At 39.3% G+C, this 25,230-nt stretch overlaps 1 protein-coding gene across 1 annotated transcript; it reads right to left on the bottom strand.

The window, feature by feature from the left end:
* Positions 1-77: 77 nt before the first annotated feature.
* Positions 78-23,423, bottom strand: MCUR1 (mitochondrial calcium uniporter regulator 1). Its single transcript, XM_052809456.1, has 10 exons — positions 22,968-23,423; positions 22,054-22,167; positions 20,832-20,935; positions 17,928-18,029; positions 16,226-16,267; positions 13,881-13,952; positions 10,330-10,383; positions 9,103-9,217; positions 6,373-7,784; positions 78-181 (listed from the first exon to the last, which is right to left on the bottom strand). Exons 1-9 carry the CDS (start codon positions 23,293-23,295, stop codon positions 7,729-7,731), a joined length of 987 nt encoding a protein of 328 aa, XP_052665416.1. The 5' UTR covers positions 23,296-23,423; the 3' UTR covers positions 78-181; positions 6,373-7,728.
* Between the last annotated feature and the right edge of the window lie 1,807 nt (positions 23,424-25,230).

Raw genomic sequence — 25,230 nt, forward strand, 5'->3', positions numbered from 1 at the left:
TCCTATTAGCAGTGACTTAACTTCAAACAGATTAAATTCAAATTAAAAAGTTGCATTTATAATGAAAACTCAGCATATTCTATGAAATATTCAAAATTCTTTATTTCTGGCCAGTATAGTATTATTACAGACATTCATCTCTTGCTCCGCACTTGCATACGATTAAAGTTGGCACTCCCAACTGTTACATTTTAAAAGAAATCAAATCTGATTACAACTGAAATATTAGGAATATAGAGTTGTGGGGTGTAACCATAGTAGATAAAGAACTTAAAGAATGTGCAGTACTGTACTTTTAGCTGATTATTGTTGGCTTGTATTTTCTTTCAAGAAGCCAAGAAGATTCGCTTCTTGAAAACTCCCTACCTTTCCCATTTTGATAACAAACTGAAAGACCAATCATTGAAAAGGTTGGATTTCAAAAGAGAACATAGTATACATTTTTATGCAAACTAATATAGATAGTGATGAGAATCATACTGCGCAGAATCAGCTAAAGGAGGTCAAGAAGCGGACAAGTGAGGAAGACTATGAAAGACCACCAGAGGGCTTCTGAAGACCACCAGAGACCTTTGCTGCACCTGCGTGAAGAGACATATACATATGCTAATGATTTACTGGAAAGTTGATGATTATGTATAACATTTCCCAGAAACTTAATGAATATGTATAACAGGTGTGTATTTAACTGTATCGTTAGACAAGACAGGTGCACACGATAGGTGGAGCGATCCCCCGTGTGCCCAGCGCTGCAATAAAGGAGTGCCTGCTTCTTAACTTCTCATTGCTGTTAAGGAGTTTTATTCCGGATTTCGGCAACAGTTTTGGCACCCCAGATGGGACCTTGCGAGTGAGACTGGACGAGATCGAGTGGTGATCGAACTCCAGCCGGCACCGAGGGATTCTCGGGGGGGAACCATCGCTCTCGACTCGCAAAGCTCCTCGCAACGTTCCCTGGAGAAAGGGTAAGGCACTTCTTCTCTGGAATCTGTTCGGATAGCCTGCCCGTAAGGCGCGGCGAAAGCTTCGCAGGGTTGGGGCTCAGAGGGTACCCGTCTGTGGAGAAGCCTAGGCGTCTGCCCGTAAGTCATAAGCGAAAGCTATTGCTGGGTTGGACATCTGTGTATCTGGGATAAGTCTACCCGTAAGTCATAAGCGAAAGCTATTGCTGGGTTGGACATCTGTGTATCTGAGACAATTGTCATTTGCATTTATTTGGTATTTGATACTTGGTATTTGATATTTGGTATTTGATATTTGGTATTTGGTATTTGGTATTTGATATTTGATATTTGGTTATTAATATTTGGAACTTTGATAATTGATATTTGATGTATTTGGTAATTGATATATAAGCATAATGGCATTAGCCAAATTATTTAAGAGTAAGAAAGAGTATGGGAAATATAACCACTGATGAAAAGATACCAAAACCATCACCATTGGGATGTTTATTGGCACATTGGAGTGAATTACATGATGATTTACGTAAAAGTCAAATGATTGAATATTGCAATCATTGGTGGCCTTTGTATGTTTTGGAAGATCAAGAAAAATGGCCAACAAATGGAACTTTAAGTTATAATACTATATTACAGTTAATGTTATTTTGTAGGAGAGAGGGTAAATGGAGTAAAGTGCCATATGTGGATCTGTTTTTTTATTTGAGGCAGAAAACGGATTGGCAAAAAAAAAAAAAAAAAAATACAAGTTAATTAGTCGAGACAATTTAGTGATAACATTAACTTCAGAAAATAAGAAAACTAAGAGTTGTTGTTCAGCTTGTGATATTAGAAAAAGATACATTAAATGTATGGTACCAAAAGAAGATAAAATGGAACTAGAATTAGAAATAACCCCACCAAGGGAGGAGCAGGATCTCTCTCCCTCACATTCACGGGAAAGGAGTATTGAGTCAGGGAGAATAATTTATTGGATAGTACTGAAAAACAGATGGTAATAAAACTGGAAAAACACAAGCAGAGGCAACACTTATGAATGGAATGCTTTCTGGAACTTTGGAACAGAGTTTTCCTTCGAGAGATCCCCAGTGGGATCCAAATGACCCTGTACACAGGAGAAGGTTAACTCGATATCAAAAATGGGTATTGTATGAAATAAAACATGCAATGCCGAAAGCTTTGAATTGGTCTAAATTATATGAAATAAATCAAGATAAAAATAAATCTCTCTCTGTGTTTTTGGAAAAATTGAAGGAAACCACTAAAAATATACTGATTTGAAATTGGAGACAGAAGCAGAACAACAATTGGCTTCGATTTTTTTTATGAAGCAGTCAACACCTGATATAAGGCAAAAAGTCCAAAAATTGGAAGGAGAGGATTCAAGAAATTTAAATAAAATGTTAGAAACAGCATGGAAAGTCTATAATAATTAAGAGAAGAAAGAAAAAACAAAAAAAAAAAAAAAAAAAAAGATCAGAGACAGTAGATTAATAGCTGTCTTAACAGGGAATGCAGCAAGAGGAAGAAGACGAGCTCGGGGAAGAGGAAGTTTTAGAAACTTTGGTAACTGGGAACCTAATACACCCCTCGGAATGAATCAGTGTGCATATTATAAGGAAGATGGAGATTGGAAAAGGGATTGCCCCAAAAGGCAAATAAGTCAACAAGAGGCTACAAAAATGATGACTTTAAATGAATGAAAGAGACCGGAGGGGAACCCAGCTGAACCTCTGGTTACAATTAAGCTGGGAAATGATAAAGTTGAATTTTTAGTTGATACGGGAGCAGTATATTCTGTTTTGAATACTTACAAAGGGAAATTGGAAAATAAAACAGCGAACATAATTGGAGCGACTGGGAAACAGGAAAATAGACCATTCTTTCAACCCCTTGATTTAAAATTTGGAAATAAAACAATTACACATGAATTTTTGTATGTACCAGAATGTCCGATACCCCTGTTGGGTCGAGATTTGTTATCCAAATTGAATACACAGATAGCTTTTGAGGGAGAAGAAATTCTTTAAAAGATACCAGAATCAAAGACAGGAGAAATATTGATGATACAGGAGAAGGTTAAGATTCAGGAGATGCCACAAGAAGTTGATGATGCTGTGATCCCTACAGTTTGAAACACAGAGATACCTGGAAAATCTAAAATGACACAACCTGTAAAAGTAGAACTGAAGGAAAATGTGAAACCAGTGAAATTAAAACAGTATCCAGTTAAACCTGAGGCTAGATTGAGAATCAAGAAATTAATTGATAAATTTTTGGAATATGGAATCTTAGAGGAGTGTGAATCTGAATATAATACTCCAATTTTACCAGTGAAAAAGCCATCAGGAGAATATAGATTAGTACAGGATCTGAGGGCAATAAATCAGATAGTGAAAGACATACATCCTGTAGTGGCCAATCCATATACACTTTTAACAACTCTAGGGGAGAATCACCAGTGGTTTACAGTGCTTGATTTAAAAGATGCTTTCTTTTGTATACCCCTGGAAGAAGGAAGTCGAAAAATTATTTGCTTTCGAGTGGGAAAATCCAAAAACAGGACGAAAAACACAATTGACATGGACAAGATTGCCACAAGGATTCAAGAACAGTCCAACAATTTTTGAGAACCAATTAGCAAAAGAACTTGAGATGTGGAAACGAGATGGTCCCAAACCTGGACATTTACTCCTACAGTATGTAGACGACATATTGATAACAACAGAGGAGAGACCAGCGTGTATAAAGGTAACAATTGATCTTTTAAACTTTTTGGGGTTAAGCGGATACAAAGTCTCTAGAACTAAGGCCCATATACCAAAACAGACTGTGATATATCTGGGTTTTGAAATCTCACAAGGACAAAGACAGTTGGGAACAGACCGCAAAGAAACAATTTGCAGTATCCCGGAGCCGAGAAATACCCACGAATTGAGAACCTTCTTGGGAATGACTGGGTGGTGTCGGCTATGGATAATGAACTATAGTCTGTTGACTAAACCTTTATATGAAGCTCTTAAAGGTCCACCATTTGAATGAGGTCCAGATCAGCAGAGAGCTTTCAAGAATCTAAAACAGGCCCTGATGACAGCACCAGCCCTGGGACTTCCGGATCTGACTAAAGACTTCCAGTTATTTGTACATGAGAAACAACACCTTGCACTGGGAGTGCTGACTCAGAAGATGGGAAGTTGGAAGTGACCGGTTGGATACTTTTCCAAACAATTAGACTTTGTAAGTAAAGGCTGACCTGCTTGTTTGAGAGCAGTAGCAGCCACTGTGATGATAATACAGGAGGCCCGAAAATTGACTTTGAGAAGGATGATGGTGGTATATGTACCACATATGGTGATATCAGTGTTAGAACAAAAGGGGGACCATTGACTCTCCCCAAACAGAATGATGAAATATCAGGTAATTTTGATGGAGCAAGATGATGTACTTTTGAAAACCACTAATTTGACTAATCCTGCAGTCTTTTTAAGTTCTATACAGGAAGAAGGACAACTGGAACATGATTGCCTGACTACCATTGAGTATGTATATTCCAGTCAAGAGGATCTGAAGGATGTACCTATGGACAATCCAGACTGGGAATTGTACACAGATGGTAGCAGCTTTGTTGAAAATGGAATCCGCTATGCAGGATATACGGTAACAACTGAAAAATCAGTTATAGAAGCCAATGCTTTACCAAACACAGCTTCAGCTCAGAAGGCTGAACTAGTGGCTTTGACAAGGGCTCTAGAATTGAGTGAAGAAAAGAAAGTGAATATTTGGACTGATTCGAAATATGCATTTGGCGTGGTCCATGTCCATGGGATTTTATGGAAGGAAAGAGGACTATTATCCTCTCAGGGGTCCAACATTAAATATAAAGAGGAGATTTTACATTTACTACAAGCAGTTCGGAAACCAACTGCAGTAACAATCATGCACTGTAAAACACATCAATCAGGGAATATAAAAGAGATTGTAGGGAACAGATTAACAGATAAATCAGCTAAGGAAACAGCCAAAAGGAATACCTTACAAATGGCATTAATTCTTACAAAAACTATTGTAATACCAAAGGAAAAAACCTAAATATTCAGAAGAGGATGAGAAATTGGGAAGATTATTAAATGCAAGGAAAAATTTGAAAGAATGGTCAGTGACATACAATTTTACTAAGATTGTAAGATGTGACTTTTCCTATTCGGCCCCGGTCACGTCTCACCAACTTTTGCAATCTAACTACATGTTGATTCATGAATTACTACCTATACCCATCGGAATGAATCTCGCTTTGGTAAAACAGTTACTACAACACAAGGATCTAGTTGAGATTTTAGAAAAAATTAGGGAAAATGGACAAAAAAAACCCCCCCTTAATAACTGTTCATAACAATGTGAAAGAAATACACCGAATTTTTGAAAGAGTGCAAAAAGATGTAGAACATAAATGGTGGGACACACTTTTCGGATGGTCACCTACTGCTACAGGCATCCTGAACAAGTTGTGTCACCCCATCGTGGTTCTTTTGATATTGGTTTTGATCAGTTTGACTCTGTCAGCAATATTATATATCCTAACTTGGAGAATGATGAATCAGCTAACACGTTTGACTCGTGAAACTTCTTTTAATCACATGATCGTCCAAGCTGTTGCAAAACAACAAAATGAACAAAGAAACCCAGAACCTCCTCCAATATATAGTAACTGATCAGTAGAATTATAGTGAAAGTATTGAAGTGATTTTCAAAACTTTCAAAGGGGGGAAATGTTACATTTTAAAAGAAATCAAATCTGATTACAACTGAAATATTAGGAATATAGAGTTGTGGGGTGTAACCATAGTAGATAAAGAACTTAAAGAATGTGCAGTACTGTACTTTTAGCTGATTATTGTTGGCTTGTATTTTCTTTCAAGAAGCCAAGAAGATTCGCTTCTTGAAAACTCCCTACCTTTCCCATTTTGATAACAAACTGAAAGACCAATCATTGAAAAGGTTGGATTTCAAAAGAGAACATAGTATACATTTTTATGCAAACTAATATAGATAGTGATGAGAATCATACTGCGCAGAATCAGCTAAAGGAGGTCAAGAAGCGGACAAGTGAGGAAGACTATGAAAGACCACCAGAGGGCTTCTGAAGACCACCAGAGACCTTTGCTGCACCTGCGTGAAGAGACATATACATATGCTAATGATTTACTGGAAAGTTGATGATTATGTATAACATTTCCCAGAAACTTAATGAATATGTATAACAGGTGTGTATTTAACTGTATCGTTAGACAAGACAGGTGCACACGATAGGTGGAGCGATCCCCCGTGTGCCCAGCGCTGCAATAAAGGAGTGCCTGCTTCTTAACTTCTCATTGCTGTTAAGGAGTTTTATTCCGGATTTCGGCAACACAACCACCAAAAAAGTTAAATGGTTATTATGGTACAGGCACAAAGTAGCCAAACAGCTTTACTTTCCTTAAGCAAAGCTGTGATTGTGCTCTAACAGCATTTATTACCAGTGCATAGATTGTTCTCTCCTCCTAAGACCAAGCAAGAAAGGGAAATTTCCCTTAACTGAAGGAACATAGACGGCAGCTCTGCTACTAAAGCAGTCGTTTCATCAGTGGAAGAATGACAGATATCTGGATGCACTGAACGCCTGCCTTCATTGCTTTCAGTTGCACTTACATGGGCTTGCTCAGAACTGTATTAAACATCCTTGCAGGTCTCCATTACTGCTTTCATTATTACAATCACCATCAAAGTTCCACCTTTGAAGAATCAACAGGATTTTTTTTATTTTTATTTTTTAAAGTAAAACAACAAAAAACCCAGAAGACTGTCAGTATTGCAGGTCTCTTGCTTCATAACCACCATTTAAAATCTCTTTCCTTGCTAGAAGCATCAATTCCCTTCCATCAGGAAGGCAGCACCAGAGACACTTTGTATCACTTAACTGTAAATTAACACAACTAGTGTATTTTACTGCATTTCAACCTTCCAGTTACAGTGGTAAAGTTAACTATTAGCATATGGAATGAGTATCAGATACTTATATGTACCAAAGGCAAGTTAGTCACAAGAACCTCTACAAATATATTACAAAGAAAACTAGCAGCAAACACTGCTGTCATTACACAGTACTCTTTCATGACAGATGACTGATTGGATGGCCATCTGGAAAACGAGCTGATAACTATAATGTTATAAAAATAGAAAAACAAATATTTGATCATAGTAACTGTATGAACAAGTGTTAGAAGGAGGGAAGTAAGCAAGCATGATTCAGTTAACACAAATTCTACTTATACAAGAGTGCCTCCAAGCCACAAAACGTGTAGTTTCAGTTTTACATTAATAATCAAAACTTCAGTCTGATACATGCAACTGACTCTGGCAAGCATGTCTGAATAGGCAAGGGAACACAATTCTGTAGATTCTTCTCTATAGCATGCAGCCCCATGCCATTGGTACGAATGCCAGTCTTCACTTACATGATGCATTGTAGCAGCAAGGTGTATTGCAGCTCAGAATGGAGGGAAATGGCAGAAAAGCGCATACCATGCTTTCATCAGAAGTAAGTTTCAAAATATGCACTACATGTGTACAGTTTGTTTCTAGGCACATCTTTGGTTACATTCTCAATACGGTCTGCTTTACAAAAAAAATAAATAAAACAGTCAAGACTTGGTTAAAGTCCAGGCAAAGATAAAACTTCTTTTTTTTTCAGAAAACAAGACAGTAGAAGTCCCTTTAAATTGATGTTTTATTATATCCATAAACGATAAAATCCCAGTGCTACAGTAAGGCATGTAAATACTGAACCTGAAAGAAAATAAAAATGGGGAGGAAAACAGAGACATTAAATAATTAGCTCTTGGAACATTTCTTCAGACAGCTATGTATGCATCTTACTACAATACTAAAAGTGTAACCACCACCCCTTCTCCATGTAAGAAAATAAGGTTTTTGATTTACATAAAAAATGTCAAGGTGGAGGGGCACAAAAATGACAGATAAGAAGGAAGGAAAAAGAATGCAGGAAAACTGGGCTGGAAAACAATCAAAAGGCCGAAAGAAACCCTTAGGTGCTTACCACTCCAAAAAGATCAATATGGCAAGTTACGGTTGTAAAGTGAGGAAATGAATAACAGGATTATTAAATCACAGTCAAGCATTCAAACAAATAAATGAAAGCCATCTTTAACAAGCCTTATTAGTTTGCAATTTTTAAAATTCCTATTTAAATGAAATCAACTTTTGGTTTACTAGATATACACACAAAAGTTTTTTGCCACTGTTTGCAACAGGAGAACGTCAAACACAATGCAAATTATTTTTTTTTTTCATGCAGAGTTCAACATATTTTTTGCAGAGTTCAACATAGGGATGGTGGGAAAAAGAATTTCCTCTCATTTTAATAAAGTGCCTTTCATTTTCCAGTAATGGTTCTCTCTAACGGATATGCCTGAAGTACAGTACTATGAATAGATGTAAGTGATTGTACTTGTGACAAAATCCATTGTAAAAGAATAATCAGAAAATCTGTATCATAAGAATAATTTTCTACTGCAAACCTGCTCATTTAATAGCACTGCACACTCAGTAGCAAAGTGTCAAAATATTAAAGTTACCTAGGGCAATAATGTAGGCGCACACACAGACATACAGTATTTTTCTAATGCATGTGCCTGAAAAATGAAAGTTTAAAGAATACGTGGCACTGAACAGTCAGAAAAGCTGAAATGTTCCATTTTGCATATAGATCTCCATTGGACAGATGAAGAAATCCTAGAAGTGCATGCAGCAGGCTGCTTTTGTAAATTAAGTCAGGCACAGAAGACCTTTTTGGCCCTTGTTAACAGGCAGTCTTTTAGATTTCTCATACACATTATTATTACAGTATAAAGCGGGAAAAAACAAAAAGTCAGAGTGCCACAGCCCATGCAAAATAAAGTTGCGGATCATAGGAAACTTTGTCTCGGTTAAATATACAAATAAGGCTGCTAATCTTGACTGAGACTATTTCAAGTATTTTTTTTTTTTAATCAGGGCCTTTATGAATACAGTCAATTGAGAGTTTGCCAAACATTTAACAATGTTGAACAGTTTCACCATGAGAGACAACCATCAGATTCCTTACCTGCTAAGTACTTAATATTATCAAGTTTGTGCGATTCGAGCATTGTTTTCAGGTCTGCAACTTCTGTGTCTATTTTTCGGTCTGTTTGGGTCAAAGCTCGATCTTGTTGTGCATGCTAAAAGGCAAAGCAACAAAATGATGCAATTTGAACAGTTTCTAGTTTATTTAGTAATTTTACCCATCCCTTCAAGCTGTATTTTTGGTTCTTCCTTAGATGTATGTTAATTTGCATTCAAAGAGAACAAGTTCCTTCCTAGCTGATTATATCCAAGGAATTGAATAATTTGGTGAACTCAGGAAATTTGAATGATTACATGTTCCTTAACACGTAATCTAGAAAGTGGCAGAACTGGATGCCTTCTTATCTCAATCTAGCAGCCTAAATATTAACGTCAATCTGTTGTTTGGCCCACCAATATTAAAGTCACTACTCAATTATAAGAGCTATTGAGAGGTCTAAGAGCCTTTTGTGACAAAAACATACCGGAGCATAAAGATTTATGGATCATTAGAGAAAGTGAGAATTGGTCTTCTGATGTAAAAAAAGAGCACGTCTTCACCTTGTAATGAATTCTACCACAAAAACAGCTACTGACAAATTCAGAATCTGATTATGACAGAAGACACGACTTCTGTAAAAAAATGGGACAGAATTACTACTCAGAAAAGACTGAAAGATCAAACTTGTAAACTGAGAACAGCTGCTGAGTTGCTGATATTGTCAAATCAGCACTACTGAAACATTGTGAATCAGTTAATGATTTACTGCTAGACACCTTCCTAGGAATAATTCCCTATACTACAGAAAGGAAACAAAGGAAGAGGAAGTGCTTGGTAAAAACCTCCTCTAAAATGAAGCCAAATCAGTCGAGCAGCGTGTTTCAGTCTCACTGAACACAGGGGAAAAAAATTAATTTCACGAACTAACATTAAGAGTAGAATTCCATCTAGAGAAAATACTGCATGCATGAAGTTTCAAATCAAAGTGACCACTGGACAGTTTATATATACACGCAGAGGGTCTAATAATATACATGAAAGCCTTCTTATTCTGTAGACACTTCAGTTACCTGTACCAATATGAAAATACACAGGGAAACAATAAAGCACAATGACATTTTGTACATTAAAGTGCCTAAAGACATGAACAACTCTAAAAAGAATACCAGGTCTATAACACGAGTACAAAAAGATTTGCTGTATAATAATCAGCTACCAAGTTCTTACCAATTCCACTATTTCTGTCCTCATTTCAAGTAGTTTTCTTTCATTAAGTGAGTACTAGAGGGAGGGGGGAAAAAAAAAAAAAGATAAACATGATATTGTCATTAAACTTTCCCCCCCCCACTTAAAAGCATATTCCTTTGTTTCCAAATTCTGTAGAACACTGAATCTGGACAAGATTATTGTCTGACAACACTTGAAAGACAGCGTTGTAGGTAATTGCTGTCGTTTGGAAAAGCACAATTTAGACAGGTGTTCATCCACATCTCTGAACTGTTAAGTGTAACAAGTCCATCAGACACATCTTCTGCAAAAACTGTATATATTAATAAGCAGCTGGAAGAAAGGTTGGCAGATTTGCATTTCTAAACAGTAAGTCTGGAACAGTTAACTAATCCATTGAGCATACAAGCACAATTAAGACTGAACCATCTACTTTCTTCAGAAAGGGGAGTACAATTTTTAAACATCCTATCAAACTCAGCTACCAAAGAAATGTTTAGCCAGCACTGCATGCATTCACCATTTGTATTGTTCTGACCATCATTTCATGATATATTTGTTAAATATAGGACCTTTGTATTTCACATTAAGCCATTCATTTGTGGAACATCAGAAGCTGTGGCTTATTTTTAAATTATAGCTATTTGGGTTCAAGGAAAGTTAAATCCAAATTGAACAGGCATACCTTTAAGGCAGGTCACCCTTATGACTCATGAACAGGCATGATTTACTTTGACATTGATAATGGTTCCTGTCCCACTACTGGGGCAATTAAATTATTCATAGACAGCTGCTAAACTACCAGTCTATAGTGCAGAGTATTAAGGTCATCAGGCACCCATCTCAGAATCCTCAGTTACACAGCAATAACCTCATCTGTTGACATTCCCATGTGGAAAGTCACTTTATTTTTCCTCCACTCTGGAAGCTTATTCCACTTTAATATTAAACTCGGATTAATCAACATAAATGCCTCAGCATTGAAAAACCCTCCTTACAGATCTAGAGCTCTATTTGGACTGATCTAAAGATGAAGTTAAGAGATAGCAGTCTGCTACAAATGTAGAAAATGACATAAAAAAGACAAGTAACAGCATGTCTGCAATTAATGAAACAGTCACTGGATTCTGCAAAATGAAGAGAAAGATAAACACAGAAATTCAGACATTTTATATAAATATATGGGTTTGAAAGTGGTAAGATGGCAGAATATTTATAAAAGAACCTAATTAAAATTAGGTTTGAGGTGAAATTTCACATAAGAATAGGACCTCACATTAATAAACTGATCATCACTACCAAAAGAACCATGACATTTAAAATAAACAATATTATGGGTTGAAATAGCTCGCCTGTTTTACTTTAAATAGATGCTGTTAGCCAAATACACATTTTCTGAACAATTTATATTCTACAAGCTTCTTTCTTGATGTTTGTGTTTGTTGAAGTTTTGCTTTGTGGCTAGAACTTTAGGTCAGACCCAAGAATTTTAAACTTAGGTTTAAGACAGTGAAATATACCCTTTTACTGCAAGGCATCACCACACATCTGTAATAACACCAGTGCATAAAAAAGTTGGAAAGACAAGGTTAAACTTCCCCCCTGAAATTCAACAGGGAGATTTCCCCTTAAGTCCATGTTTTTCACAGTACAGAGAAAATTCAGTTCTCAGATGCACCTTGATATTTTTAACAGCAAGCTTAGAGGTACTGTGATGCATGAACACATGAATATATATGGAATTTTGTACTGTACTTCAAGTTTTAAAATCACATCTGTATCACTGCACATATAAATCACAGCATAAACAGATGTGCATTAAGCAATTTAGGACTCTCCAAGAAATGTAAAGTGGAATGAACTAATTAAAAGATAAAGCATTTAGAGTTTGAAACATTAAAGACTGCCCACATCGGTGTTGACAAATTAAGAAATTGTCCTTCAGTTCTTATTCCAAGCAAAACGGAAAGACAAAAACATTTTACTTAGTGCTTCAAGTTAAATCAATTTAAACTTAGGACATTTCTATTCTGAATAGTAACTTACTAAGAATGCACAATAACCTTCAATTATCCTGAGTTTTAATCTCAGAAAGCTAGATACTGAGTCCTAAGTCACATTAAAATTGAAGTAAATATGATAATGATGATCTGCCTACTACAGAAAATACTGGATTACGTCTCTCCCCTAACTCAGCATATATGCTAGAACCTGCTCCCCATTCATCTGCCTTTTTCCTTTTCTGTTCATGCATGGCAGAGCTGGCAACTGAAGTGGGAGAGTGGGGGGAGGAAAAAAGCAGAAGAGCAGTTTTCACAGAAACAATGACATTATAGTTGCACAACAGACTACAAAGTTGGTCAACTTTCTTAAGAGAAAGTTGACATGCACAGTTTGCTTTTCCTGGGAGGCAGTCAAAATAATGTAGTGTTCTGCACAACAGAGAGTCCAGATTCCAGGATCCTACATAAATACACAAGAAAACACTAGTGCCTAATTTATCACTGGTGAAGTGGTTTTAAATAGGTTTTGTAAGCCTGAAGCTTTGCAAAGCTTATCATCTACACAGATAATACATTTCATATGATGTTTTTTTAAAACATTAGCATGAAGTATCAACCTTTAAACAAGATTTCTACCTGCTCAAGTTGTACTTTATTCAAGCATCTACCATGGGATAACAGACTGTTAGTCATTATACTAAATCACTGACACAGCTGTTACCTAAACTAAGCACGTAAAAAACTTCAAGGGGCACACACAGAAGATGTATGATATCTACTTGAACACTTCTTATTGCCTAAATTGGAGATAAATACTACATCTTCATTATACACCTGAAAAAGGACTGAGTAAGGAATAATAGGAAAATGTCATTAAAAGATCTTTCAATTTAGAAGATGCAATTCCTCTGAGGTCCTAAAAGCTATTAAAAAAATATCTATGGGAACAGAATTCTATTTAGAGTGCTACATATAATGCAAAAACTTGTTAATCTTCTAATTCTTCATCTATGTTATTCTAAGATCACATCAGTTCAGTCCTACCAGATATTTCAAACGTTCAAAACAATCTGAACCAGTATCAGCTACAATTAAAAAAAATAAATTACAAGTATTTTCACAATAGGTGTTTCCTGACAAACTACCTATGCTATAAATTCTCTAGCTATAGGGAAATGAAACATCTTCAGTGATGATAAATTTAATGAAATGTGTAAACTTAATTAAGTGTGAAAATAGAGAAAGAGATATACTAATAACATAGAAAACCTCTAGGCAGCTAGTCAGCATATTTAGATTAAATATCTAATATATTAAATGTAATGTGTTAATCCTGATATTAAACCAATATCAAAATAGATAAACATAAAAACCAAATATGACACCTTGTACTACAGCAGCATAAGGATGAGTGACTTGAATTAATACCTTGAAGGTGAATGATACTATAGATTAGTATGAAAATGCTCTTTGGGTAAGACGCTTTTACCCAAATTTGGAGATTACTCAGTGTTGAGGTGTTTCTAGAAGAAAGTAACCAAAACTTACCAATTCTTTTACTCTGCTCTTCTCTAGGTTTAGGTTTAACTTGTTATCTGCACGAACTTTGGTAATTTCATCCTAATGGGAAAAAATTGATAAAGCAGCAAGCAAGACTTTATTTAATCATAAGCAGAAAGAATTAGACAAATATATTGTGCCTTTCTTTACATATTTCAGGAATCAAGCTTTTCTCCAATTAACGTACATAATTTTCAAAAGTATAAGTATTCCTATTCTTCCCCTGGGAAATACTCATGTTCTATAGTATGAATTGGATTTTAGGATTAACAACTGACAATTACTTTTAAAACCAGAACACTGAGAACAGCACTTAATTGAGAGCACATCCTTTTACAAGTGCCGGGAATGTTTCATAACTCATAACCCTGACTTCTAGAAATCCATGCCTAGGTACACCTATAAGTTGGACTTCCTCCACGGAGCAACATTGATGCTCAAAACAACTTTAAAAGCAGTTTCTAACCTTCCAATATAAAAGAAAATCTGTTTCTAAAGACTACATCTAGGGCTTTCAGAAAAAGCTAGAGAGTCAGGAAATGTTTATTATATTTTTAAACATCTAACTTTTAAAAACTACCCTAAGTTGTACACTTGCATTTTACTTCATCAAAAGCTGTAAGTGATTCCTGCTTTTCTCAGTGACAGCTGCCATTTTAATGCAACCTCCTGGCAGGAATTCCAGCCAGCTGATAGTTTGTCATGTGGCAAACTGCTGATCAGATGAATGTGTGGGAGAAGCAAAAGATTGCTGATGTTCTGGGAGATTCTACTATTAAAACCAAATAAGCATCTCTCAAGTAGGCCAATGTCAACTAGTCAAGAGTTCATTAAGTTAGTATGAACAATAATGAGACTCAATATCTATGTCTGAATTTTTGACCTTTAACTGGTTTATAATTAGATGTCATTACAACATGATACGTTACAGTTTAATCAAAAATTAGAAATAAATTTTTCTTAACTTTTACAACATTGTGTCTTTTTGTCTTTTAGAGGAACAAGTATGAGCAAATATAAAATAACTTGCCCTTGTGAGAATTACATTTAAAAGTAAAATTTAAAGACATCTAGCTTTTAAGAAAAGATGACTCAGATCCTTGATGCTCTACCAGTGGATTACACTATCTCATTTATATGCAACTAAAACCATAAAATAAGTTACAATTAAAAAATTAGATGATGAATGTATTTTAAAATGGTATTCTGAAAACCCAGATGCATTAAGCACTTCATAACACAGTATGAAACATGCAGGATTAGCCTTGAGAAATTTATGTTCTCCTTTTGGAGATGACAGTGCAAAAAGAAAGCAAAGATAATAGGAACAAAACAGCAAGGAGGCACTAGGCTGGGTTTGACCACATTGTCAGCTAGCTCAACAAGTCCAACAGTCTGACAGTTCCATGGACAAATCCTAGGGAACAAAAAGTGCTCCATCCTTCCAGCCAAGAAGGACATCTCACCAGGAAACAGCAGTTCTCAAGTCAGATGTCCATACTCCCTAAAAACAGTTAATGTTTCCCAGTTTCCAATCTTAATCACTCTTGCAAGAATGTTTGTTTCTGTGTAAAGGCTGCTTACAACTATACACCCGTTGAAATAATAGATTTTAAGACAATCTTTTTTTTTGACAGTAAAAGGGTGTTTGGAGCACTATTCAAGACAGGCAAACCATAAAGAACAGAAACACAGCACTGATGCTTAAACCTGGTAAGAATAAGAATCAGTATGATAATTAACAGAGTAAGTCTTCTACACAGTCTGTTTTCTTGCAATGGTCATTTGCTCCCAAACAAATGGGACCAAACATAATGGTCCCAAACTTAGCGGCCTAAAGAAGCCATTTAAAAGCTATTTTAAATTCTGGACAGCTAACAGATAAGTCTTCAGAGAAAAAAACAAAACAAAACACACGCCCCCCACCCCCCAAAACTCAAGCCAATTAGCAAGTGCTGTAATTTTCAAAGTATGTTGCATCTTTACATGTAACAGGCAGGCCTAAATGCAGAACTTCACTCAGCCTTAACCATGACATGGCAGCCACTTTCTGAATCTGAACTAAGGACATGTAAGTAAAAAAAAAAAAAATCTGCAGTTAATTTTTTCTTCACCTCTTGTACCATTCACAGTTCTCTGTCACCATAAATGAAGCATGCATGAAATTGTCTTTGCTGCAGCCCACAGTGTACCATCAACTGCAATTTCAGTGTCCTATATATCACAACAATGAAGCATAGCTTTTAAAATAAAATCTTGAAAGCAAAATTTTTTTTTTTTTAAAGCAAACTAGACAGGTGTTAATTCTTAATTATATTGGTATGGTATCTTACCATGACTTGCTTCTTTATCTGCTGGAGTTCAAGTTTTATTTTCTGGGAGAGTAGAAAAAAATCGTACACTTTATTACTGTATATAAACCCACATAATCTAGAAAGACTAATGAATTTGCATGATCAGTAGCAATGACTATAATCCATGTGAAGAGGAAGGCAGACTGAGCGTGGTTTAACTCTATGTCCTCAGTACGTGTATAGACGTATGCATGTGTATACACATGTATGTTTACTCAGTACTGTGCATTTCCAAACAACAGCACAAGACAGAAGCTAGCAATGTCCCACAGCAGTAAAGGCAGCCAAATGCATAGGATGATATTAACAAGAGTAAGCCCAGCAGGCCAAGGGAAGTGATTATTTCCCCATATTCAGCACTTGTGAGCCTGTACTGGAAGTGCTGTGTCCAGCTTTAGGCTCCCTGGTAAAAGACAGATGTTGACATGCAAGTCCGCTGGAGGGCTATGAAGATGATGGGGGGCTGAAGCACACCGTGTTGGGGGGGGGGGGGGGGGAGGACGAAAGAGAGAGATGGGTTTGTTCAGCTTTAAGAAAAGATGGCTAAATGGCAATCATACTGCAGCCTACAACTACCTAATGTTCCCTAGAGGTCCTTTCTAATCCAAATTATTTTATTACTTTATCTCTTTCAAAAGACACATGAAACAGGTACAGCTGTAGCATCTTCTATTAACTCTCTCTGGAGATCATCCAGTCCTATCCCCTGCTCAAAGCAGGGGTGACTAGAGCAGGTTGCTCAGGGCCATGTCCAGTTGGGTTTTGAGTATCTCCAGGACAGGGATTCCACAGCCTCTCTGGGTATCCTGTTCCAGTGTTCTACTACCCTTACAGTCAAAAGGGTTTTCTTAGGTTTAAATAGAATTTCCTGCATTTTGATCTGTGCCAATTACCTATTGTTCTGTCACCGGACAACACTGGAAAGAACCTGTCCATCTTCTTTATAGCCCCCGTTCAAATATTTGTACACATTGATGAGATTCCTTCCGAGCCTTCACTTCTCCAGGCTAAACAGTCCCAGCTCTCGCAGTCTTTCCTCATGTGTCAGATGCTCCAGTCCCTTACTGATCTTTCTGGCTGTTTGTTGGACTCTGTCCAGCATGTCCATATCTCCCTTGTGCTGGAGAGCCCAGAACTGGACCCAGCACTCCAGATGAAGTCTCACCAGTGCCAGGCAGAGGGGAAGGATCACCTCCCTTGACCCACTGGCAGCCCTCCAAACACAGCCCAGGAGGTTGTTAGTGGTCTTTGCCCCAAGGGCTCATCGCTGGCTCATGGTCAACCTGGTGTCCATCACGACCCTCAGGGCCTCTTCTGCAAAGCTGCTTTCCAGCTGGTCAGGCCCAGCCTGTCCTGGTGCCTGGGGCTATTCCTCCCCAAGTGCAGGACTTGGCATTTCCATTTGTTCAACTTCATGAGATTCCTGTCATCCTATTTCCCCAGCCTGTTGACATCCCTCTGAATGGCAGCACAACTGCCTGGTGTACCAGTCACTGCTCCCAGCTTTGTACCATCTGCAGACTTGCTGAGGGTGTACTCTGCCCCATCAACACGGTCATTAATGAAGGTGTTAAAGCATACGGGTCCCACAGGCAACCCCTTGGGTTCAAGATGCTTTTTTACATGATTAGAAAAAATAAGCTAGTGCTAGAATAGCACTTTCCAAGATAGTGATTTTTACCTCATTTTCTGAACGAAGTGCTGAAAATTCACTTTTTTCCAAAATAATCATGTCCTTTTTCACGCCACCAATATGGGACATCACTTGCTGAAGTGCAATTTCCTTTAAAAGAGGGAAGAAAAACCTCAGAACATACATAACTATAATGTTTTCTCTCATCTGTGCCTACAGATATGATAGTCTATTTTGGTACCCTGAAATTTTTAATTCAGCAATTTCAGACTGATTATCTGAGTTTCAGAAAGCAAGATAAATTAAGTGACAGTGACAAAATAAGCAAGTTAAGCTCAAACATTGGTAATGTTTGACAAAATCAGCAGTGCTAACACAGATCAGAAGAATTCAATTAATAGTTTATTCCAAGTCTTCAAATTCTTAAGCTAGCAAAGGCATTAGGGAGAGAAGAGGTGTCTCTGAGCTAAATGAGGAAAGCTGGCTTTCAGACCAAAACTCCTCAATGCAACCATACTCTTTTGTAATTACCTCCTTTTTTTACCTCCCCCTGCAAGGGGGCTCACTCTGCTTCACTACTCAGAATCATGCACTGTACTTAGTTTTAATTGCTCTTCTCAGTCTGTTATACTGAGCTGACAGAAGACAAACAAGAATCCTCTGCAACTTTCAAGGATGGAAAAGTCTGTAGACATTGTTCTAGATCCTACACTATCCACACATGCAAACAGGGACTGCCTTCTCTTCTCTGAAGATCTCCCTCTAATAAGTAGTCCCTTGCTTTTGATTCTGGACTAAGAACTCTACAAATCTGACACAGCACTCTTAACTTCACTTTTGTCAGGAAATACTATTCTAACTTGCAGTGTTATATTTCTAAGTGGCATCTGGAGATGCCTCACCAGGTTACCTGACCACAAGTCTAAAAAAATGTGTCAGTGTACTGGACACATTACTAGAAGTCTACAGAAAGAGTACTGCCATGGAAACCTCTTCTCTTACTCCCTGATGTCTCTGGCTTGCCTTTGTTCTCTCCCCTCTTCAGGGAACTCAGAAAACAGAACAGAATCTTCCATATTCTTTCTCTTCCTCATCTCTATACACACACACACACACTTATTTCTTTTTCCCTAAGGTTTTATCTAACCAGTGTAATACTTTATCTTTTACATACCCAACTACGGCCTAATGGTAATAGCTACATCCACAATGTTCCAAATCGTCTTCCAATTCTTCATTCTCTTTTTGCATAAGCCCTTGTGCATTCAAAGACTACAAGGCAGTACAGGTTTATCATGTTGCCTGGAGTTCATGGCATACATGCTTCCTGAGCTGCTTCTATCTTAACATGCTGTACAAACCTGCACATTTGAATCTTAATGGCAGAAAGTCACCTGAGGGTCTCACAAAACATCTGCCATCAGCAGCAACATTTAATTCAGAACAAAACAAAGGAAAACGTGTTTACATTCATTCAAAAAAGCTGGGCATAGAAGGAGGTTTGGATTGCTTATTGTAGACTGCTTACTGTAAAATACAATCAACCATGGGAGAAACGGTCCCTTTAACATTGCGTTCCCTGATTGACTGTGGAACAAACTCAGCACGGGAGGAGGCAGCACTCCCACGTCCGCTTTGCCTGGACTCTAAAAGCTAGGAAGGATGGGCTGAAACCTCCCTAGATGGAAGGTCATGCAAAATCCAGGTATCCCACTTCTTAATGAGATGCCCTACTGCCAAGACTACTATCCTATAAAGACAGCAGCTGCTGTTTTCTCATGTTTTAAGGCAGCAGCCTAGTTACTATGAAATACGTTAAAGCTTGCATTCAGAAGGTGACCTGGGGCTGTGAACCCCAGCCTCACAGCGCAGCCCCAGAGGCTGTACTTCAGCTATGCTGCTTGTCAGCATTGGTCTGTTTGACCAGCTTACACGTCGGAATTCCAGCATACCAGATATTGCGAATCCCATTCAAAGATGCTTAAGTTCCACATGCAGTGAATCACACCTTACTCTGAATTTCAGTTTCATTTCTGAAGCCAGATGCCTAAGAGCTCAACATGGCAATATTCAACACTGTCATGTCCAATTCCTTACATGGATCTACCTTTGTATGACCTGACAAAGGGCCCCTCAAAAATCACGGCCAGTATCAGAAAAAGTCTTGCCTCCAGACCCAATTATTCATTAAAACAATCATTCCCTCACAAGTCAAAGCTAACAATTCAGTTCAGTTGTACGCAATTTCCTGGTAGCCAGGAAGGATCTCTGTAGATACTCAGCATTATCAGTCTATTTCCAAGCAAGTTTTCTTCACCTCCTCCCACCACGATGTATATGCTGGGTAGGTTTAGAGGATACCATGAAGAAGGAGATAGATTTCAATATCAGCATCCAAACTATACATGTACCTATATCTTATCAGTGTATACAACTACACCAATCGTGCCCTAAAAATGTCTATAAAAAAAGAAAATTCAGCTCAATTCTAATACAATATAAATGTCATTGTGACACAATGGTAAATAAAAAGGTACCACATAACAGGGTGGGAAATAACTGAGGGAATCTGCACTTCCTTGTTACAAGTCTACAAAAGAATATATGTAGGAGCTGTGACTATTCAAATCCATGCACTGAATACCTCCTATGTCTAAAAGCCTCCTCAGTAATTCTACTTCATGCTACAATAAAGTTGAAACTAAAAAAACTACCTGTGGTTTGCATACCAACTCACAATACCTAAATCTCAAGGTCCACCACAACACTTTGGTAAGTATTTGATAAACTCAAGACAAAATTCACTAGCCAATAGATACACAGGGATGTTTGTTCTTCACCTTCAAACTTTTAAAATACAGTCTCTAACAGTAATAAATAGGAACACATATTTCATTAGCAGGCATACCACGTTTTGATTTACTTTAACCCCACCATTGTCTCTGATCTAACCTGCTGTACTTTGGTGACCATGTCCTTGTAAATCATATCCAGGTTGGTGTTCATAATTTTCACTAATGCAGATACAATGACCTCTGACTGCTGAGTAGTGAAACCTAAGCAAAACAAAATGCAACAACATTCAGAGACACCTAAAATCTGGATGGTTTACAGAAACGCCACTCGCTAATATTCAGCACCAAGTTAAAACAAGTGTCAGTTATGGAAGATAATAAAACATACTCCTCTTGATTTAGCACTAACAAAAGAACACAACCAATCAGTACATCCAAGTTCCCCCACCCCACAATTATGTCTGTGAGATAGTATAGCTACTTCTGTAGTACAGCACTATTACAGTATCAGCAGGATAAACAGTGGAAATTTTCTAGAAGTATTATGGAATGTCATTTCTCACGTGGTTATTTCTATGAGCAAGAATTCTGACCCTGAAAAGCAGATGCTTACTTTCAGTATACTATAAATCTTCAGCACCACTGAAGATGTGCAAAACTCAACTGAAAACAGAGCTAACTGCTCTGATTTTAGGCCTATCAGGCTCTAAGTCCCTATTAGAAACCTTTTAAACTGAATATATTGGGAACTATTGTAAAACATCATCCCTAGAAACACTCTCAACTCTTCCACTTTCAAAATGTAGGAGTAAAAGTGTCATGAACAAGATTTAATCATTATGAAAAGAAACACTTGCAAAAGCATGATTGTTTCAAACTAAGCATTAGAAAGCACTTACAGGGTCTGAGACCGAGTTGCTTTCAATAGCTGAGCTGATGTAATAGTTTGCCATCACCAAAAGGAAGAGATACCCCTCTCCCCCCCCCGCATTTTACATAGTAGTCCCTAATCAATCCTATTATAACACACTGTTGCACATTCAAGGTGCTAAATACTAAATATGTAGGAATCCAATCAATATGTTTTAAACCACTACCTTGAAAACTGTTTTTTACTCTCAATTCTTAAAATTTGATTTCTCTTTAGCATTTTGAATTATGAGTAGGATAATAAATTATTCCAATCAAACTTATAAGCTCACTGTTTCCTTTTGGAAGTAGAAAAAACCTACATGTTCTTACCCAGTATATAAAAAAAATAAAATCCATGAAACTGAAGTTGTAACATCACATGTCAATAAGTAAGTAACAAACTTTGTAAACTAAAAAACCACCCATGAAATGACATTAAAAATAGCTACCCATTTCTAGCAAATTACCATTTTCTTCCAAGAGGCATACCAGCGCATGAGTGTCAAAAAAAAGCTTCCTATTTCCCAATAAGGAAATATTCCCTTTGCTTTGTAAAGATGATGATGCAGAGATGCTTACATCTGAAAAAGAGATAAACAAAACACAAGTTATTTTTAAGAAAGAATATTTAATCAACATGTTTGCTTTCCAGGAGTTTCCTTGCTACCCCAAATATTTTTCATTTATGACAAAACATTAGATGGTGCGTTGAGATTATTGCAGCTTGCTTGAAACTGAAAAGGTATCTGACTAACAAGTGCTACGCACAAGAGCTTGAAAGTAAAAGACAACGCTACTGCTGCATTTGTGAGATGCTCTCCAAGGATATAATGTCCAAGAAAAATCCCACCAACTGTCAGGCTCTTAAAATTGGTCCTTTACCGTTATCAGCATAATCGGTGGAAGCTGTGAGTACTTCAAAGCTTTGAGGACTAAATCCACAGACTCTTTGTTAAAGAAGGAAACCTTCACTGGTTGCCCTTTAGAGAAAAGGTAACCGCTCACAATTTGCCCTTGACTCTTTTTACAGAAAATATTTTCAGCACTAAATCTAAGTCAGTGTAGCTTCCACGCGGACACTTGCACAAACGAGCCGACGGAGTGAATGCAAGACGGAACATGAGGTAAACTGTCGGGAGGCAGAACTCCCTGTCCTCAAAGGCGTTATATTTTAAAACACCCGGGCAGAAAATACGGCTACGCCTTAGCCGTCTTACTTCAAGATCAATACGGGCCAACCGACGTGAGCAGTTACCCCTGCGGACAGCCCCGCACCCCTCGCACCCCTGGCTCCCCCCGGGGGGGCCCCCCCACGCCGCTGGACTCCCGGGGTCGCGTCAGGGGAGGTGAGGTGAGGACCCTCTCCCGCCCCAGCTCTCACCCCGCTCCCCGCAGCAGCGGCGGCGGCTCTCCCTGCCGGTCCCGCCGACGCGCCCGCCCCACCCCGCGCTGCCGTTAACGGCCGTAACGGCCGCCCCGGAGCCCGGCGGCGCGGCCGGGCGCTGCCAGTCGCCGAGGCAACGGCGCGCGGGGGAGGGGGGCGCGCGGCCGTCACGTGAGGCGGCGGCGGCGGCAGCGGCGGCGGCGGCGGCGGCGGCGGCAGCAGCGGCGGGCGGGAGGGCGCCGTCCGCACCGCGCGGCCGCAGCAGCAGCAGCGCCCGCCTCCCGCCGCTCACAGCCGTGGCCGCGGCCGCCTGGCCCCTGGCCATGGCCGCGCCACCCGGTCCCGACGACGGAAGAGGTGGGAAGGAGGGAAACCGCTGCCGCTGCTGCCGCCGCCGCCGCCGCCGCTACTGGAACGCCATCGCTTGAGCACGCACCGCCCCGGCATCTCACTTCCGCCTCCGGCACGTGGCAAAAGAGGCGGGTGACGCCGCGATTGATTTTATGGCTCAGGGGGCGGCCGCGGAGAGAAGAGCGGCGCGGGCGGGTCGGCTGCGTAGGCGGTGCCTGCGAGGGCGGGCCCGGTCCGGCGGAGAGTCCTCCGGTGCCCTCCCGGGGGCCGCGGGGGCACCGGCACCGGCACCCACCCCCACGGGCCTCGGCCCTGAGGTGCCGGGAGTCAGCCCTTAGTGGCCCAGGCTCTGCCAGGCGTCGCGCAGCGGCACTGCTGTTTCCGTCCTTCCTTTAAGTGAAAAAAGGGAGTATTTGGGGCGGGAGGTTTGTGCTGGTGCTGCAGGACGGGCACGGTCCGGTCCCTCCTGTCCGACCCCCGAGCCCTTGCTGAAGCACGTCGTTCGTTCTTCGTTCTGGGCGAAGATGGACGTTTAGTAGAGAAAAGTGCATTTCAGACAAACCCCGTCATTCTGTGACGAGGCTGAGATTTCAGGTTTCAAAGTAATGACCCAAGTGATTTGCACAATTAGGCAACTCGGTGGATCCAGGAGTCTGGAGCCTTAATCACTGAGCAATTGCCGTAACCACTAGAGTGGGTAAAGTCTGCCGTGCCTTCAGTTTTGCTGAAAAGACGGGCGTACTTCTTCCTTACGTGCTGTTGTTGAAACAAAGGTACTTAATATTTGAAGGGAACTAATTCTAGAAGAAATCAGTTCGACCCGCTGCCATTTTCTCCAGGCAGCACTTCCTTCAGAGCGACTCTATTTTGTCTGTTGTGTACACCTTCACCAAAAGCATGTGGCACCTTTTCTTCTTACTGGAATCAGTAATTACAGTAAATCTGTATGACGATGGAATCACTCAGGTGTATCTATATAAATGCAAAAGTAGATGAACCACCGTGGCACATCGCAGTGCCACAGCAGCAGGGCTTGTCACAGCAGCTGGGACAATGCAGGTACACAAGGCCAGCATCCGTAGCAGCAATTCCCTCCAGCTGCTGTGGTGATAAAGCAGAACGGTAGAAGCCATCGCTGTTATTACAAAATAAACTATAAATGTTCCTTCAGTATATCAGAAAGGTATTACTATACTTGTAGACTAATCCTACATGAATAGCCGTTTCCCAAACCAATTGCACTGTACGAGTTCAGGGACATCGGTGGGCTCACCCACACTGCCGTGTTTGTTTTCATTGCAAGTAAAAGCAGAAACTTGCCTAATGTGCATTGCTTCTGCTTGGCTGTTGTATGCACATTGCCTGGCATCAGCACGGCAGTAATTCCTGACGTTTGTGAGTCTGCAGGCAGTTGTCTTTTCACCTACGGATGATTCAGAAATTGGTGCAGTGTATTTTCTTTCATGTTCTTTCTCCAGCGATCCCTTTAAAACCCCTGTGCTTGCTACGGCAATTGAAAGGCAGAACTGTGACTACTGAAGTATCTCCTTTTAGATCATCTGCTGGTTTCCATTTTGCAGTTGATTTCTGCACTTGGATACGATGGCAGATAACGTATGCAAGAAGTGCTGGTATAGATGGAGGCTGCGACTGCACCTGGAGTCAGCCCATTCAGGGCCAAATGCACCCGCACGTGCTGGCTGTCATGCAGTGCCCATTTTCATCTTCTCTAAGGGCAGCAAAGTCAGTACTGCTAGCTGGCTACAGAGATCTCCTGGTGCAACTGGCTTTCTGTCTTTGTGTCAGATGTCAACTTGTTCATTTTTTTCCCCTTTCCAGTGTCATCTTCCAGATCCCCCTTTTCAACCTTCTCCGTGTTTAAGACTGTTATATACTAACCAGCAGGTAG

The sequence above is a fragment of the Harpia harpyja genome, chromosome 1 (genome assembly GCF_026419915.1).
Source record: "Harpia harpyja isolate bHarHar1 chromosome 1, bHarHar1 primary haplotype, whole genome shotgun sequence".
NCBI lineage: Eukaryota > Metazoa > Chordata > Aves > Accipitriformes > Accipitridae > Harpia > Harpia harpyja.

Bases quoted from the DNA above. Each gene is read 5' to 3' on its own strand.
- MCUR1 (XM_052809456.1), bottom strand. From the start codon at position 23,295: ATGGCCAGGGGCCAGGCGGCCGCGGCCACGGCTGTGAGCGGCGGGAGG. The intron at 16,268-17,927 runs GTAAAAATCACT...CTACTCTCCCAG, and splicing joins CACTTCGTTCAGAAAATGAG to AAAATAAAACTTGAACTCCA. The intron at 9,218-10,329 runs GTAAGAACTTGG...TTTGCCTTTTAG, and splicing joins GGACAGAAATAGTGGAATTG to CATGCACAACAAGATCGAGC.